The sequence below is a fragment of the Oryza sativa genome, chromosome 1 (genome assembly GCF_034140825.1).
Source record: "Oryza sativa Japonica Group chromosome 1, ASM3414082v1".
Lineage (NCBI taxonomy): Eukaryota > Viridiplantae > Streptophyta > Magnoliopsida > Poales > Poaceae > Oryza > Oryza sativa.
Window position 1 is genome coordinate 13,327,137 of NC_089035.1, and position 12,351 is coordinate 13,339,487.

The window sequence follows — 12,351 nt, forward strand, 5'->3', positions numbered from 1 at the left end:
ATATGAGAGTTTACAACAATAATATATATTTTTTGGCAGGGACAACTTTATATGTATAAGTAGTTTGCATTACCCTTTTCAATAGTGATGATATTTTCCTCCAAATTCCAAACTAGGGAGAGCCAGTGCGATTTGCGATGGCATGAACACAACATTGTAACACCAATGCTATTTGTGCTATTGTGCTGTGTTTGCATTAAAGAGCTTGGCTAGGAGTACAAGATGCACCATGGTGTTAACAGTGAAATTTGGTAAGCCTGGAGTAGTCATCGGCTTAGAGTCAACATCGGCTTCGAAGTCCTGAGATTAGCCGATGAGAATTGTCAAGTCGTCGGTTGTCGGATTCTTGCTATATTCGGTTAAGGAAATTGATCTACTAAAGGAAGCTTATCCAGAAGAGACCGAGTTCAAAGAGAATGCGGCATGACAAGTTATCTATTAATTAGGAATAGTTTGTTAGTATCATTTTATCTTTAGAAAAGTGTGTTTAGTGTCCTATAAGGACTTTATCTTTTCCTTTTATCTTTAGGAATGTTTCTTTCTTGTCCGACAAGGACTTGTATCAACCCATGGGTATAAATATGTACACCGGGGTCTATGCAATTTATCTCACGATCAATACAATTCGGCGCATCGCCACCCTTTTTACTTCTACTTTTGTTTTTACGTTCCGGCGGAACTTGGCACTAGACGCGGGGTTGCATCGTCTTCGATCTCCGGCGAAGGGATAAGTCCAATGTTCCGTCGGTCTAGGCAATTGTATCGTCTACGTCGGCGTCGTTCAAGGCTGCATCAGTACATTCGACCTCTTGGATTACTCTAGTTTGGATAATATATTTGCTTAGCTATTTATCATATGTCTATGTTAATCTAGTCCTAGCATCTCAATTTAGCTCTATCGGCTGTCTCTCGCTTTAGGGTTTTTGCCGTTATCGGCTAAATCGCCTTGCTAGATTAGATTAGCCTAGGCATCTACCACTCTGAAAATCAGTCAACGGCTTGATTGTCTAGATATTATGTTTCTTTTCATACTTAGTGCTGCATCAGTTAAGTTTGATCTACTAAGTCGTGCTTAGAACCATAATCTCTAGCCTGCTTTTTGACAGCCAATAAGGGTTTCATCGGGGTTTCAGCCGATGAGTTATCTGGACGTTGCATCGGCTTACAAGGATTGCATACATATTGGATTTAGCCTATCGCAACAAAGGTTTTACTGTTTATCTAATCTTGTGGATTTCATGACATTGGACCTCCAGCCGATATGTGCTTTAACCTTCGGATCGATGCTTATTTATCATATCATTATTTGCCGATTGGTTTATACTGGATTATATTGTTATTTTATTACATCATCATCAGCCGATTGCCTTTATATCATTATCTACATTGGACATATAACCGATTGCTTAAACCCTTTGCTATCGGCTGGCATCGGCATTGGCTATTCTCGGCTATCGGCTGGAACTACTCCATCGGCTTGTCAGCCGATCGGCTATTTTGATCTACTGTTTGCATATCTTGTCAGTTGCAGGATCAAACTGACTAGCACGCTCGCATCTCATCAAGATTTGGACCTGCACAGGAGCTAAGCAGATCTCCCAGGCCAGTGTGTTCGATTTTTTCGTCAACACATGGTGGGTGGTCTATGTCAACATACATTGATATATATTAGACAATCTCATTTTTGTTGTTTGTTGGAAGTACCAAAGATAGTATATGGTCAAATGTGGTAATAGTATGATGCACATAACAAGTCTTTCAAATTTTATTTTTCTTTAACGCAAGGCCACACTATTTTTTTTTACATAATCCCTTAAACACTTAATATACAACAACGTGAATCTATATGTTAATTGACATAATTAGATTTCCACCTAAGAATAAAACAAACACTCAAATGTGCATAACCATGGTAGATTGGCTTGTCTTTCAATTTTTTTTATTATGGCACATAAAATTTAGGTGATTTTGTACCAACCTAACTCAAAACTCTATTCTCCGTGATAATTCATAGAGACGTGGAAATCTCATATATTTTCATTGAATGTTTTCAAATTGTTGGTCATGAGTAGCATGTCAAACACCTATCTATGTATTTGTTGGCGTCCAACGGCTATGATCATATCATAATCCAATTCGCATATGCAATCAAAGATAGAGCAAAATGCAACCATTAAGTTGTCGTTTAGTTGACTTTGTCTACCTAGTGGTAAATCAAATACTCAAGTACTATCCACTAAATCCCGATAAATCCAAATTCGCTTATCGATTTCTCCTTCTTGCCATCCAATATGATTTTAGATTCTTAGATACCGTATTTGTCCGTCAGTTACGTCTTTTGCTATCAATTTCGAAGACGACAAATATGAAGGGGCAGCTAAAAGGAAGTCAACTCTTTGCACCGTGATACGAATTATGCTACCTCTTCCACTTTCGCGTGATCTCATATTCTTGCAAACTTTACTTGCCATCTTTCACCATACTTCTAAATACCCAAAATTCTCAGGTGACATGTGCAAACTTTCTCAGAATGTAATATCTTCCTTCCATATGCTCTCTCCATTTCCCTGTTTCTAGTTGAGGGGAAGTCGATCGGGATTAGGAGGAAGCCGGGCCCACATGCAGGCGCCCACACCCACACTTCAATCCTCACGCCCCAGCAGTTAATGCCTTGACGACCCTCCTCCCCTCTCCCCAACCAAGCATAGAATAGGCGGACACACAGGGTGATAGAGAGAGAGAGATTCAGATCCACCCGCGTCTTCTCTTCTCCCCTCTCGTCCACCCATCCCTCGATCGATCCGGCGATCTCCGCCGCCGCCGCCGCCGCCGCTAGCAGCAGCAACTGCACTAGGTAAAGAGGAGGAGAGGAGAGGAGAGGGCGCGCGGTACAGAGGAGGAAGAGGCGTGGGGAGAGAAGATGTTCCTGTGGGACTGGTTCTACGGCGTGCTCGCGTCGCTGGGGCTGTGGCAGAAGGAGGCCAAGATCCTCTTCCTCGGCCTCGACAACGCCGGCAAGACCACCCTCCTCCACATGCTCAAGGACGAGGTACCCTCCTACCCTTCGCCCGGATCTCTCTCCCCTCCCCCACAACCCCAGATCTGACCCGATCCATTTCCCTTTCGTTGGATCTGATCCGTCTGTGTTTGTGCGTGCGTGCGTGCGTGGGCGGATGGTGCAGAGGTTGGTGCAGCACCAGCCGACGCAGCACCCGACGTCGGAGGAGCTCAGCATCGGGAAGATCAAGTTCAAGGCCTTCGATCTCGGCGGCCACCAGATCGCCCGCCGCGTCTGGAAGGACTACTACGCCAAGGTCTCGCGCCAATCTCTTCCAACTATTCCATTCCATTGCATGTTTATGTTTGCATTCGGTCTCTCAGATCTAGTTTGTTGACGGTGATAACTTTCTGGCTTCTGTATTCCATTTTGTCCGTCTAATTAGGAAACGAAATGATTTTGCCATCCGTAGGCTATAAGGGGATATGCGAATAATTGAATTGTGCCGGTAATGGAATTCTTCAGGAGCCCTGCATATGTTAGCTTGAATAGTTTTGTGGGTATGGTGGTAGCACAATTATGGAGTTGTTAAAATCATACCAGTATCTGCGCTATAATTGATAAAGGTTTAATTGTCTGTTTTCTGCAAAACCTCAAAGTGCCTTTGTGTTAGTGTAAGGATGAAGGATTAAAGCATAAAGGTTTAGTTTAAATACTATATCTTCATTGCACGGTATTCTTTTCTTCATGGGTGGTAATCTTCATTGATTCATTCCTCATTATTCTTTTCTTCACCTGTAGCTTACAGCTAATGTTACGTAAAGTTGTAAATTTCCTTTTATCTCGTGCCACTTGTTAGTTTTGTATCTGGTTAACATTGTATGTTCATATGGTTCTCCGCTGAAATGATTCTCTCTCTGTACTATGTGATTTACGGCACATCTTAGATTTTGTGTGATGCATTAGCAAGTCTTTGCCCTTGCATGGAACTGTCAACTTGTCTGATATGTTGTCTATTCTATGATTAATATACTAGCTGTTCTTATAATATGATTACTTGACCAATGACCATGCATGATATATCTATGTTTAGTGCGTGGCTGTTCTCTCATTATTTGCACCCAGATGTAGGAATGCATGTTTTGTTGAGGATGCCTGTGTTCTGTTTCGGTGTTTCCTATGTTTCATTTGCTTTGACTCTGTCCTTATTCTTCTGATATTATTAAGCTTTTTTCCCCATCTGCTACCACCTTGTATTCTTGCTTGACTTTTCCCTGCTGTCTCAAAACAGGTTGATGCTGTGGTATATTTGGTAGATGCTTATGATAAGGAACGTTTTGCTGAGTCAAAAAAGGAGCTTGATGCACTCCTATCTGATGATTCATTGGCAGCTGTCCCGTTTCTTATCCTTGGCAACAAGATTGACATTCCATATGCTGCTTCTGAAGAGGAGCTGCGGTATCATCTAGGCCTTAGCAACTTCACAACTGGGAAGGGCAAGGTCAGCCTAGGTGAATCCAATGTCCGGCCCCTCGAAGTGTTCATGTGCAGTGTTGTCCGCAAGATGGGCTATGGTGACGGGTTCAAGTGGGTCTCCCAGTACATCAAGTAGATCCCTTGTCAAGACATACTTGCATACTCTGCCCAGCGATTTTTTTTCCTTCTCGTTTGTTTCAGTTGGTTGTTCTTCACGACAACAATCATCATGACGGTATGGAGGGTATGAAGAGAAAACAGTGCTTTAACAATTGGGGACGATGTTCCATGTTGGATATTTAGCCTCAAACCATTTGTTATGTCGAGCTTCTAAAATTTTTTTGCTTTTCCATAGGGCGTTTACTAAGGACTTGGAAGATGATGAATTATAAGATTATTGGTTTCTTAAATGTTGCTTTGCTTATGGATTGCTGCATGATGTGTTCCCATTGCGATGCATTTCAGCATTTGTATCATCTATCACAACATCTGCAGCTTTTCTTTTTTGAACATCCCTTATGGTTTGCTGGGGACTTCTATTCTGTCAATGCACCCGGCGTTGGTGTGTTCCCGATTTTTCTTCCAGAAGGAAATGATCTACCGAGTTTAAATGCCTATATTGGCCCAAATTTGAACATGGTTACCGTAGAAAACATCTCTATGTTTTTCACTTAGAACTTAAAAGAAATTTCAAATGTTTTTAAATGTAACACTTTTGATAAAAGAATTTGCACAAATCAACGGAGCAAAAGCAGGGTTTACGTTACCGCGCGGTTACTGCGGTTACCGGGCTTACCGTGGGGGTACGGTAATATAAATACTGCGGTAACCTCCTTAAATTCAAATAAAATTAAAAAATAATTTGAATTTTTGATAAATTTTGCACGGTTTTTCACGGTTACCACGCGGTAACCCCGGCCCCTACGGTTTGGGAAACCCTAAGCAAAAGAATGCCTTGGTGCATTGAAATGCGAACCATGGATAATAAACTCATTGCTCAATCAAGAAAAGAAATAAAGCAAATGAAGAAAATAACACCCTAACATGCAAAAAATATTGCAACCGATTCTCCACACGAAAATGTGAAAGACAAATAATTAACAAACACAACTTTCATCAATGACCATTGTTTAGTGACTGTTGTCTTGTCTAACTCAGGTTACCTTCCCCTCCGTTTCCGGTTATAAGTGTTTTTGATTTTAGTTAAAGTCAAACTATTTTTAAGTTTGACTAAGTTTATAGACAAATTAGTTTCATCAAATCAATGATTGAATATATTTTCATACCTAAACCTAGAATTGGATGAGAACTATCCTAGTTAACTAGTATATTCCTTCTATTTCATAATATAATAATTTAGAATCAAATGAGACCTATTCTAGTACTACGAGGTTCGTAGTAGTATGATACATGCAATCCGATTCTAGCATACCATATTGTGGGATGGAGGGAGTATATATGAATGCAAACCATGTAATTTAAAACAAATGGTTACTCATGCTACTCATGGTAATAACTTACTTCAGTAAAATGTATTTGGTCCTCAGTTTTCCCAACGCTAAATAAATTCGACCATGAAGAGTACTTAAATATACTGCTTGGTGCTAAAGCTGTCCACAATAGCATAATATCAGTTCCCTGTAAAATTAGTGGTATATTGTCACCGTGAATATACTCAATAATAATTAAACAAAAGCTACTAAAATTTCTTTTTGGAGGGAACAAAAGCTACTACCTCCCTCCCAAAATACAGAGAGTTTTAGGTTTGGACACAGATATTAAGAAGGTATGTAGAATTAAACGAAAGAAAGTTGTGATTGGTTGACAAGAGAAAGTTGGTGGAGAATTTGAATGGTGGAAGATTGTGATTGGTTGAGAAGAGATTGTAGGTGAAGAAGTTGTTATATTCTGGGATAAATTTTGAATGTTAGAAGTTGTTATATTTTGAGACGGATGGAGTACTAAACTCGGTGGCATAAAGTCAATTCCTTAGTACCAAAGATAACAAAAAAAAAAACAAAGTGGGAGGTAGGCAACAAGTTTTAGGAATTAAAAAAAAAGGGCATTGAGGAACATTCTAAAAATGAAGTTGCCATTGAAAAAAGATGAATTCATATCTCCACCCGTTTCTCATTAGGTCCATATCTTCCAAGAATATTACTTTGGAGTATTGAAAGAGTTAAGATATCAAGTTGCAAGTTGTCATGTCATTTAAGACCAGAGGTTTGCCACTCTTTCTCCTTGTGCACATTACCACCACAACCACTAATCTAGTTGTAGGTCCCATTGCAAATCCTTGTTCATTCATCGTCATCGGTCCTTAAGCACATCGCCATGATCTAATTTTAATGGCACTTAGATTTAGCCATCTCTTTAGCGGCGGTGGCAAGTGCTCCAACATTGACTTCTAACTTTCTATTGGAAACGTTTAGCTATTTGGTTATCATTATTGTCGAGTTGTTGACGCTCTACTCTCTATTATCAGATCTAGCCATAGGTACAATAATTTGCCTGTTCCTCGTCCTTTCCCTATATGAACCATTTTCTTCACATTTCTAAGTACTAACTCATTATCCTTTTTTAAGTGCTCTAATATTTTTGAAAGTGTTATTTCTCCTTTATCTTTAAGTGGCTCATGTCTTCTTTATCTATGCTCTCCTGTATCTCAAGTCTAATGTTGCAATCACTGACTGAAAATCACCCAGTTCTCGTAAAAATGCCGTGGGGACTGGTTTACGAAAACTAAGTGGTTTTACTCCCTCAAATATAGCAACCTTGTACCTCTGTCCAGATTCATTGTACTAAGATATGTCTCATCTAGTACAGGTTGTTATATTTTGGAACGGAGTGAGTAGCAATTTTCGTATGAAATTGATTAAAAATTGCTATTCTTATTGTTTTTTTTACCAAACCGATACAAACCGGTCTTCACTCGAAAACGGTAATGCAAAACTGGACAATATGGTGTGTTGCAAAATTTCTCAAATGGCCCGTTTGGTTGGAGAGAGTTTTCAGGAGGGATTGGGAGTTTAGAGGGATGAGGCTATTAAGTGTTTTGTTTGGTTGGGAGACATAAGAATTTTGGTGGGATGTAGATCCCTCCTTTTCAATACGGCAGGTAATTGGGAGGGAATTCCTCCTTTACTTTGTCTAAGCAAATCTCAGCCATCCATTTTTATTAATGACCTAATCTCTAACTAAACTCCTTATCAATTTTTATCATCTCTACCAAACAAGATATTAGGATTAAAAATTAAATTCTCATCTTAATCTCATCCGCAATTCCCTCGTGTAAACTCCAAATCATACCATACAAGCCGCAAGGACCGGAAAATTCTCGAATCGCCGCCGGTACGCTCACCAGCTGCTTCCTTCCCTTCGCCGCCGGTACGCTTCCGCCGCGATTGCCTCTCCCCCTTCCCGGCCTTACGCTCCGCCGCTAGTGTGAGGCTGACTCCACTCGTTTCCTTCCAGTTCGCCCCTCAGAAATCCATCACGGCTGTGCATAGTGCACGCGAAAGCCCTAAATCCAAGCGGCGGCGAGGAGCGAAGGGAAGGGGAGGGGAGCGCCGCCGGCCGTCGGGAAGAGGGGGCGGGCGGCGTCCGTCTCCCTCCCTCACCCCTCGCGTCCTTCGCTCTTCCGCCGGGATGCAGAACCCTGGCGGCCACCACGCTAGCCCGGCCTCGGCGGCCAAGTCCAAGTCCTCGACCGCTGCCGCCGCGTCGGCGTCGGGCCAGGGGAGCTCCCACCACCACCACCACCACCACTCCGGCGGCGGCGGCGGCGGCGGCGGCGGCGCCGACGCGTCCGCCACCACCCTCAAGCGCAAGCGCGGCGTCTTCCAGAAAGACCGTACGGCACTGTTTTTTCTAAACTTTAGTACTGCTGCTGTTCTTCGAATTCGTTGTTTATGCTGCATTTTTCCCCGTTCTTGCAGTGCAGCACATGATGTACGGATTTGGGGATGATCCAAATGTAAGCCCGACCTCGATCTATGCCTTTCATCTCTTAATTTTCAGGCTAGGAATTGTTTGGGGATAGGATGCAATTTGTGTACTTTGTGTTGTGGAACATTGGAGGTAATTAACACCGACAACGACAATAATTGCAAGTAGGCCATGGATTTACAACACAACTACATGATTGCCTAAGAAAGAATGGACATGCTGTTCTACCTTTTAAGTTAAAATCTTGTATGTAAATGACATCTTTCTGTTGGTTTTGCAGCCGCTTCCAGAAACTGTTGCACTTGTGGAGGACATTGTTGTAGAATATGTCACTGACCTGGTAAGCTTTCATTGTATTTGTCTTTCTTGTTTTCTACTGAAATTACATTTATGAAGGTTGTATGGATGAAAGGAGTTTATTTGGATTTCGACATCCTTATTTGTTGCCTTATTTAATTCAATTCTAGTGTTCTGGAAAGAGTGATTAGGTAGTTTTCTGGAAAGAGTGATTAGGTTCAGTGCTTCTGTTTGTCGGGAAACATGAAGCCTTTTATGTTTTGAGAATTAATAGGGGCTTCACTTTAACCTATAGTTCATATTTGTGTAGAGCCCAAGGGCTTGAAGTTTGAACACTGGTTTCGGGAAAAAAGAACTACTCCCTCTGGAAAATAAGTTGCCAGGTCTCTACTGGACAAAAGTTCGATTCCAAAATTTTGAATCAAAAAACCAGTTACCAGCTAGTTACCGGCAGTAAACCAGTTTTGTGATAAAAATATTGGATTCGAACTTTTTGCATGCTAATATGTAATAATTCAGATCCGGCATATGAAAGTAAACTAGTGTACCTGTACATGAAATTTCAAGAAAATATAAAGTTATACTTTATTCTTATGGTCTCAAATCTGAACTTTAATTTAAGTGTGAACTGTACTTTGGACTAGATTTTATTTCCTAAGTTGCACATTGGATTAGGTATTATCAAAGGTTTTCACTTTGAACCAGCTTATGGTATCAAATTTTGCACTTTGGACCATTAGTCCCACACGTCAGCCTCCATATAGTCATCTTCCTCGTCAGTCCTCTCGTCTCCTCTCCTTGTGCGCCATCATGTGCTCTCGTTGCGGCAGCTCATTTGTGCAGGCCGCTATGGTGGAGCATCTTGCCAAGCCTTTCTCAGCTAGTCCACCACAAATAAAAGCCTTAATTAACTTTTTCCATCCTCAGTTCCCTTCTCAATCATAAACCACCAGATAAGTTGAAGAGCTTCATACAGTGACAAACCTTCCAGACCTCTCCATGCTAATCACCTGACCATCCCCTGCTCTTGCACCCACTGGCCGGAACACCGTCTCAGCGCTATGGTGGAGCATCTTGAGCTCAAATCAGGGGCTAACACTAGTGGAGCTCGAGGCTGAGCAAAAGCTGGAGCTGGTGGATTACTGTGCATAGGCAGAGTGTAGCGATTGTGATGGCATTGGTAGAACTGCGGGTGGAGAAAGAGTTCTACAGACAGTTATATAAGCCCAAATTGCAACATAGAGGCAAACATACATAATCCAAAGTAAAAACATTGGCTAGAGCATATGGTTCAAATAGAAAGTTGGGTAAATATTCCTAGCCCAAGGTGCAATTCACTCCAATTTAAATTGTTCTGGCTGGTACACTCCATACCTGTTCAGCAACGGTTATAGTTATCACCAGGATTTGCATCTCTTGTGGAGCCCTTTTTGTTAATGATTCATAGAGCTTTGCCATCTTTTGGCAGTTCTTCCCTGCTTAAATTATCTGTAAACTATATTAAGAAAGGCATTTTCTTTAAAGTCTCTATATAGTCTACTTTCCTGCATGATATGGAACCTTGAGTTTGTAATCGTGCATAGTGTAAATGAAATGTACCTGTGACATGGGGTGAAGATATCTAAACATGCCCCACTTGTCTGAATATATTTTTGTAGATAATTTGTCCATGCGTGATCTGAATACGCGACGATATGAATTTATTAGGTCTGTTTACCCTGCAGACTTACTTTGCCCCAGGTTGTTGGACAAAATTTTTACATGACTACAATCTAGTATGCACTCTGTAACAGCAGAAATACACACCAAACACAAGAATTTAGTTAACTGTAATTTTTTATTTGATTTTAAATACCTGCATGTGGATAAAACCATATGTGTATGTAATGTTTATTTATGATTCCGTAACTGTTGACTGTATAATGTGCACTTTCTTAGGTCCACAAGGCCCAGAACGTTGCATCAAAGAGGGGCAAGCTCTTGACAGAAGATTTTCTTTACCTCATTCGCAAGGTACATTTCTGAACTCCACATGTGAAGTTGCTTGCAATACAGTTGATTAGGTCATATTAAAATTTATCTCTGTACTTTCTTTCTAGGATGTGCGGAAACTGCACCGTGCCACTGAGCTACTCTCCATGAATGAAGAGCTCAAGCAGGCAAGAAAAGCTTTTGATGTGAATGAAGAGACATTGGCAACAAATAACGAGTGATTTCTCTTGGAGAAACCCCGGCAAAAACTATGTGTAGTACGGAAACTAGTCGTACGATGATCATTTCTCCTGCAGAAGATGTGCATCCATTACATTATGTACTACATTTTTAGGAGAGTAATGAAACATTGTGCAAACTGTCATCCTATTTAGGAGTATTAAACCTAGGTTACTGACAAAATCCATTCCATAACTCTTGGGCTAATTTGCAAGACGAATCTAACGAGATATATTAATCCATACTTAGCGGATTATTACTGTAGCAAAACATGGATTAATTAGGCTTATTAGATTTGTCTCGTAAATTAGCCCAGGAGTTATGGAATGAATTTTATCAGTAATCTACGTTTAATATTCTTAAATAGTAAGATTCTGGAGGGCTAATTATTAGCCATCTGGATCCAAACAAGGCTTTGGTTTGGTATTGTTATGGGATAAGATAATCATGTTTGGGGCAATTGCGGGCGTGAATGCCTGATCGGCAGCCGCAACCCAGGCAGCCGATGGCATTTGGTAATTACCTTTTGTTTTAATCTAAAGTCCCAAACGATGGTATTATTGCCTTTGTGTTTTAAAAGGACGCGACTGGGGTGCATGGTCGTGCGTTAGGCTAAACACCCGTTCGGACATTCTTAGATTTTCCAATTAGTAATTAGGCTATGATGTGCTACAAAGGCATCTGGATCGTCTACATTACTGCAGATGAGTACGGTTCATATGAGAGGGAACAGATCTCCTTCGTTCGCGATAGATCGGACTGTTAAAAATATCCTAAAGTCATAGTGCTGCGCTTCTCTATCTTTAGCAAGTAAAGGCAGAGTAATGGTTTGCTTGGTTGCGCAGACGATAAGCTTATTCATTGGCGCATAACACAAAATATTTCCTTTTCACCCTGGGACAAAAAAAAAAAAAGTGCTCCTTTTGCATGGGTGTGTTCGGCTGCAGCAGTGCTGCAGCCTATACGAACAGTGAAGCAAGCTTTCACAAGCAAAAAAGGCCAGCGGCTGCACCTGCCTGCTGCCTGCCGAACAGACCCAGTCCACAAGCTATTCTATTTGTTGTAATAGATACTCTCTATTTCGTGTTATAAGTCACTTTGATTTTTTTTCAAATTTTTTAAAGTTGATTAAATTTATAGAAAAATATAGCAATATTTCTAACGCAAAATTAACATATTATTAGAATATATTAAAACTTAGTTTTAGTGAAACTAATTTTATATTATAAATATTGCTAAATTTATCTATAAATTTGATTGAAATTTGAGTATGAAAAAAATTGGAGTATAGGCACTAGCTTGTTATATTTACGTGGCACACTTTGATGAGTAGTTAGTGTTGACAAAAGGATGGTTCACACCTGCATTATGTGCGTAGAGTGTCCACATATCAAGGACTTCTAGTTTTACTTGCTCTCTTC

General features: G+C 40.7%; 2 protein-coding genes across 2 annotated transcripts; both read left to right on the forward strand.

Moving 5' to 3' along the window:
• The first annotated feature begins 2,696 nt into the window (after positions 1-2,696).
• LOC4326797 (small COPII coat GTPase SAR1A) lies at positions 2,697-4,884 on the forward strand. The gene is made up of 3 exons (XM_015766481.3): positions 2,697-3,049; positions 3,183-3,314; positions 4,290-4,884. Exons 1-3 carry the CDS (start codon positions 2,921-2,923, stop codon positions 4,608-4,610), a joined length of 582 nt encoding a protein of 193 aa, XP_015621967.1. The 5' UTR covers positions 2,697-2,920; the 3' UTR covers positions 4,611-4,884.
• Positions 4,885-7,818: 2,934 nt separating this feature from the next.
• LOC9268703 (transcription initiation factor TFIID subunit 13) lies at positions 7,819-11,490 on the forward strand. The gene is made up of 6 exons (XM_015762321.3): positions 7,819-7,861; positions 7,949-8,327; positions 8,413-8,450; positions 8,703-8,762; positions 10,658-10,732; positions 10,819-11,490. The coding sequence occupies exons 2-6, from the start codon at positions 8,123-8,125 to the stop codon at positions 10,930-10,932; spliced, it is 492 nt and encodes a 163-aa protein (XP_015617807.1). The 5' UTR covers positions 7,819-7,861; positions 7,949-8,122; the 3' UTR covers positions 10,933-11,490.
• Positions 11,491-12,351: the final 861 nt, after the last annotated feature.

Excerpts from the sequence above, each read along its gene's own strand:
- LOC4326797 (XM_015766481.3), top strand. The coding sequence starts at position 2,921 with ATGTTCCTGTGGGACTGGTTCTACGGCGTGCTCGCGTCGCTGGGGCTG. Across the intron at positions 3,050-3,182 it reads TCCACATGCTCAAGGACGAG|AGGTTGGTGCAGCACCAGCC; the intron begins GTACCCTCCTAC and ends CGGATGGTGCAG. Across the intron at positions 3,315-4,289 it reads GGAAGGACTACTACGCCAAG|GTTGATGCTGTGGTATATTT; the intron begins GTCTCGCGCCAA and ends GTCTCAAAACAG.
- LOC9268703 (XM_015762321.3), top strand. The coding sequence starts at position 8,123 with ATGCAGAACCCTGGCGGCCACCACGCTAGCCCGGCCTCGGCGGCCAAG. Across the intron at positions 8,328-8,412 it reads CGGCGTCTTCCAGAAAGACC|TGCAGCACATGATGTACGGA; the intron begins GTACGGCACTGT and ends CCGTTCTTGCAG. Across the intron at positions 10,733-10,818 it reads TTCTTTACCTCATTCGCAAG|GATGTGCGGAAACTGCACCG; the intron begins GTACATTTCTGA and ends CTTTCTTTCTAG.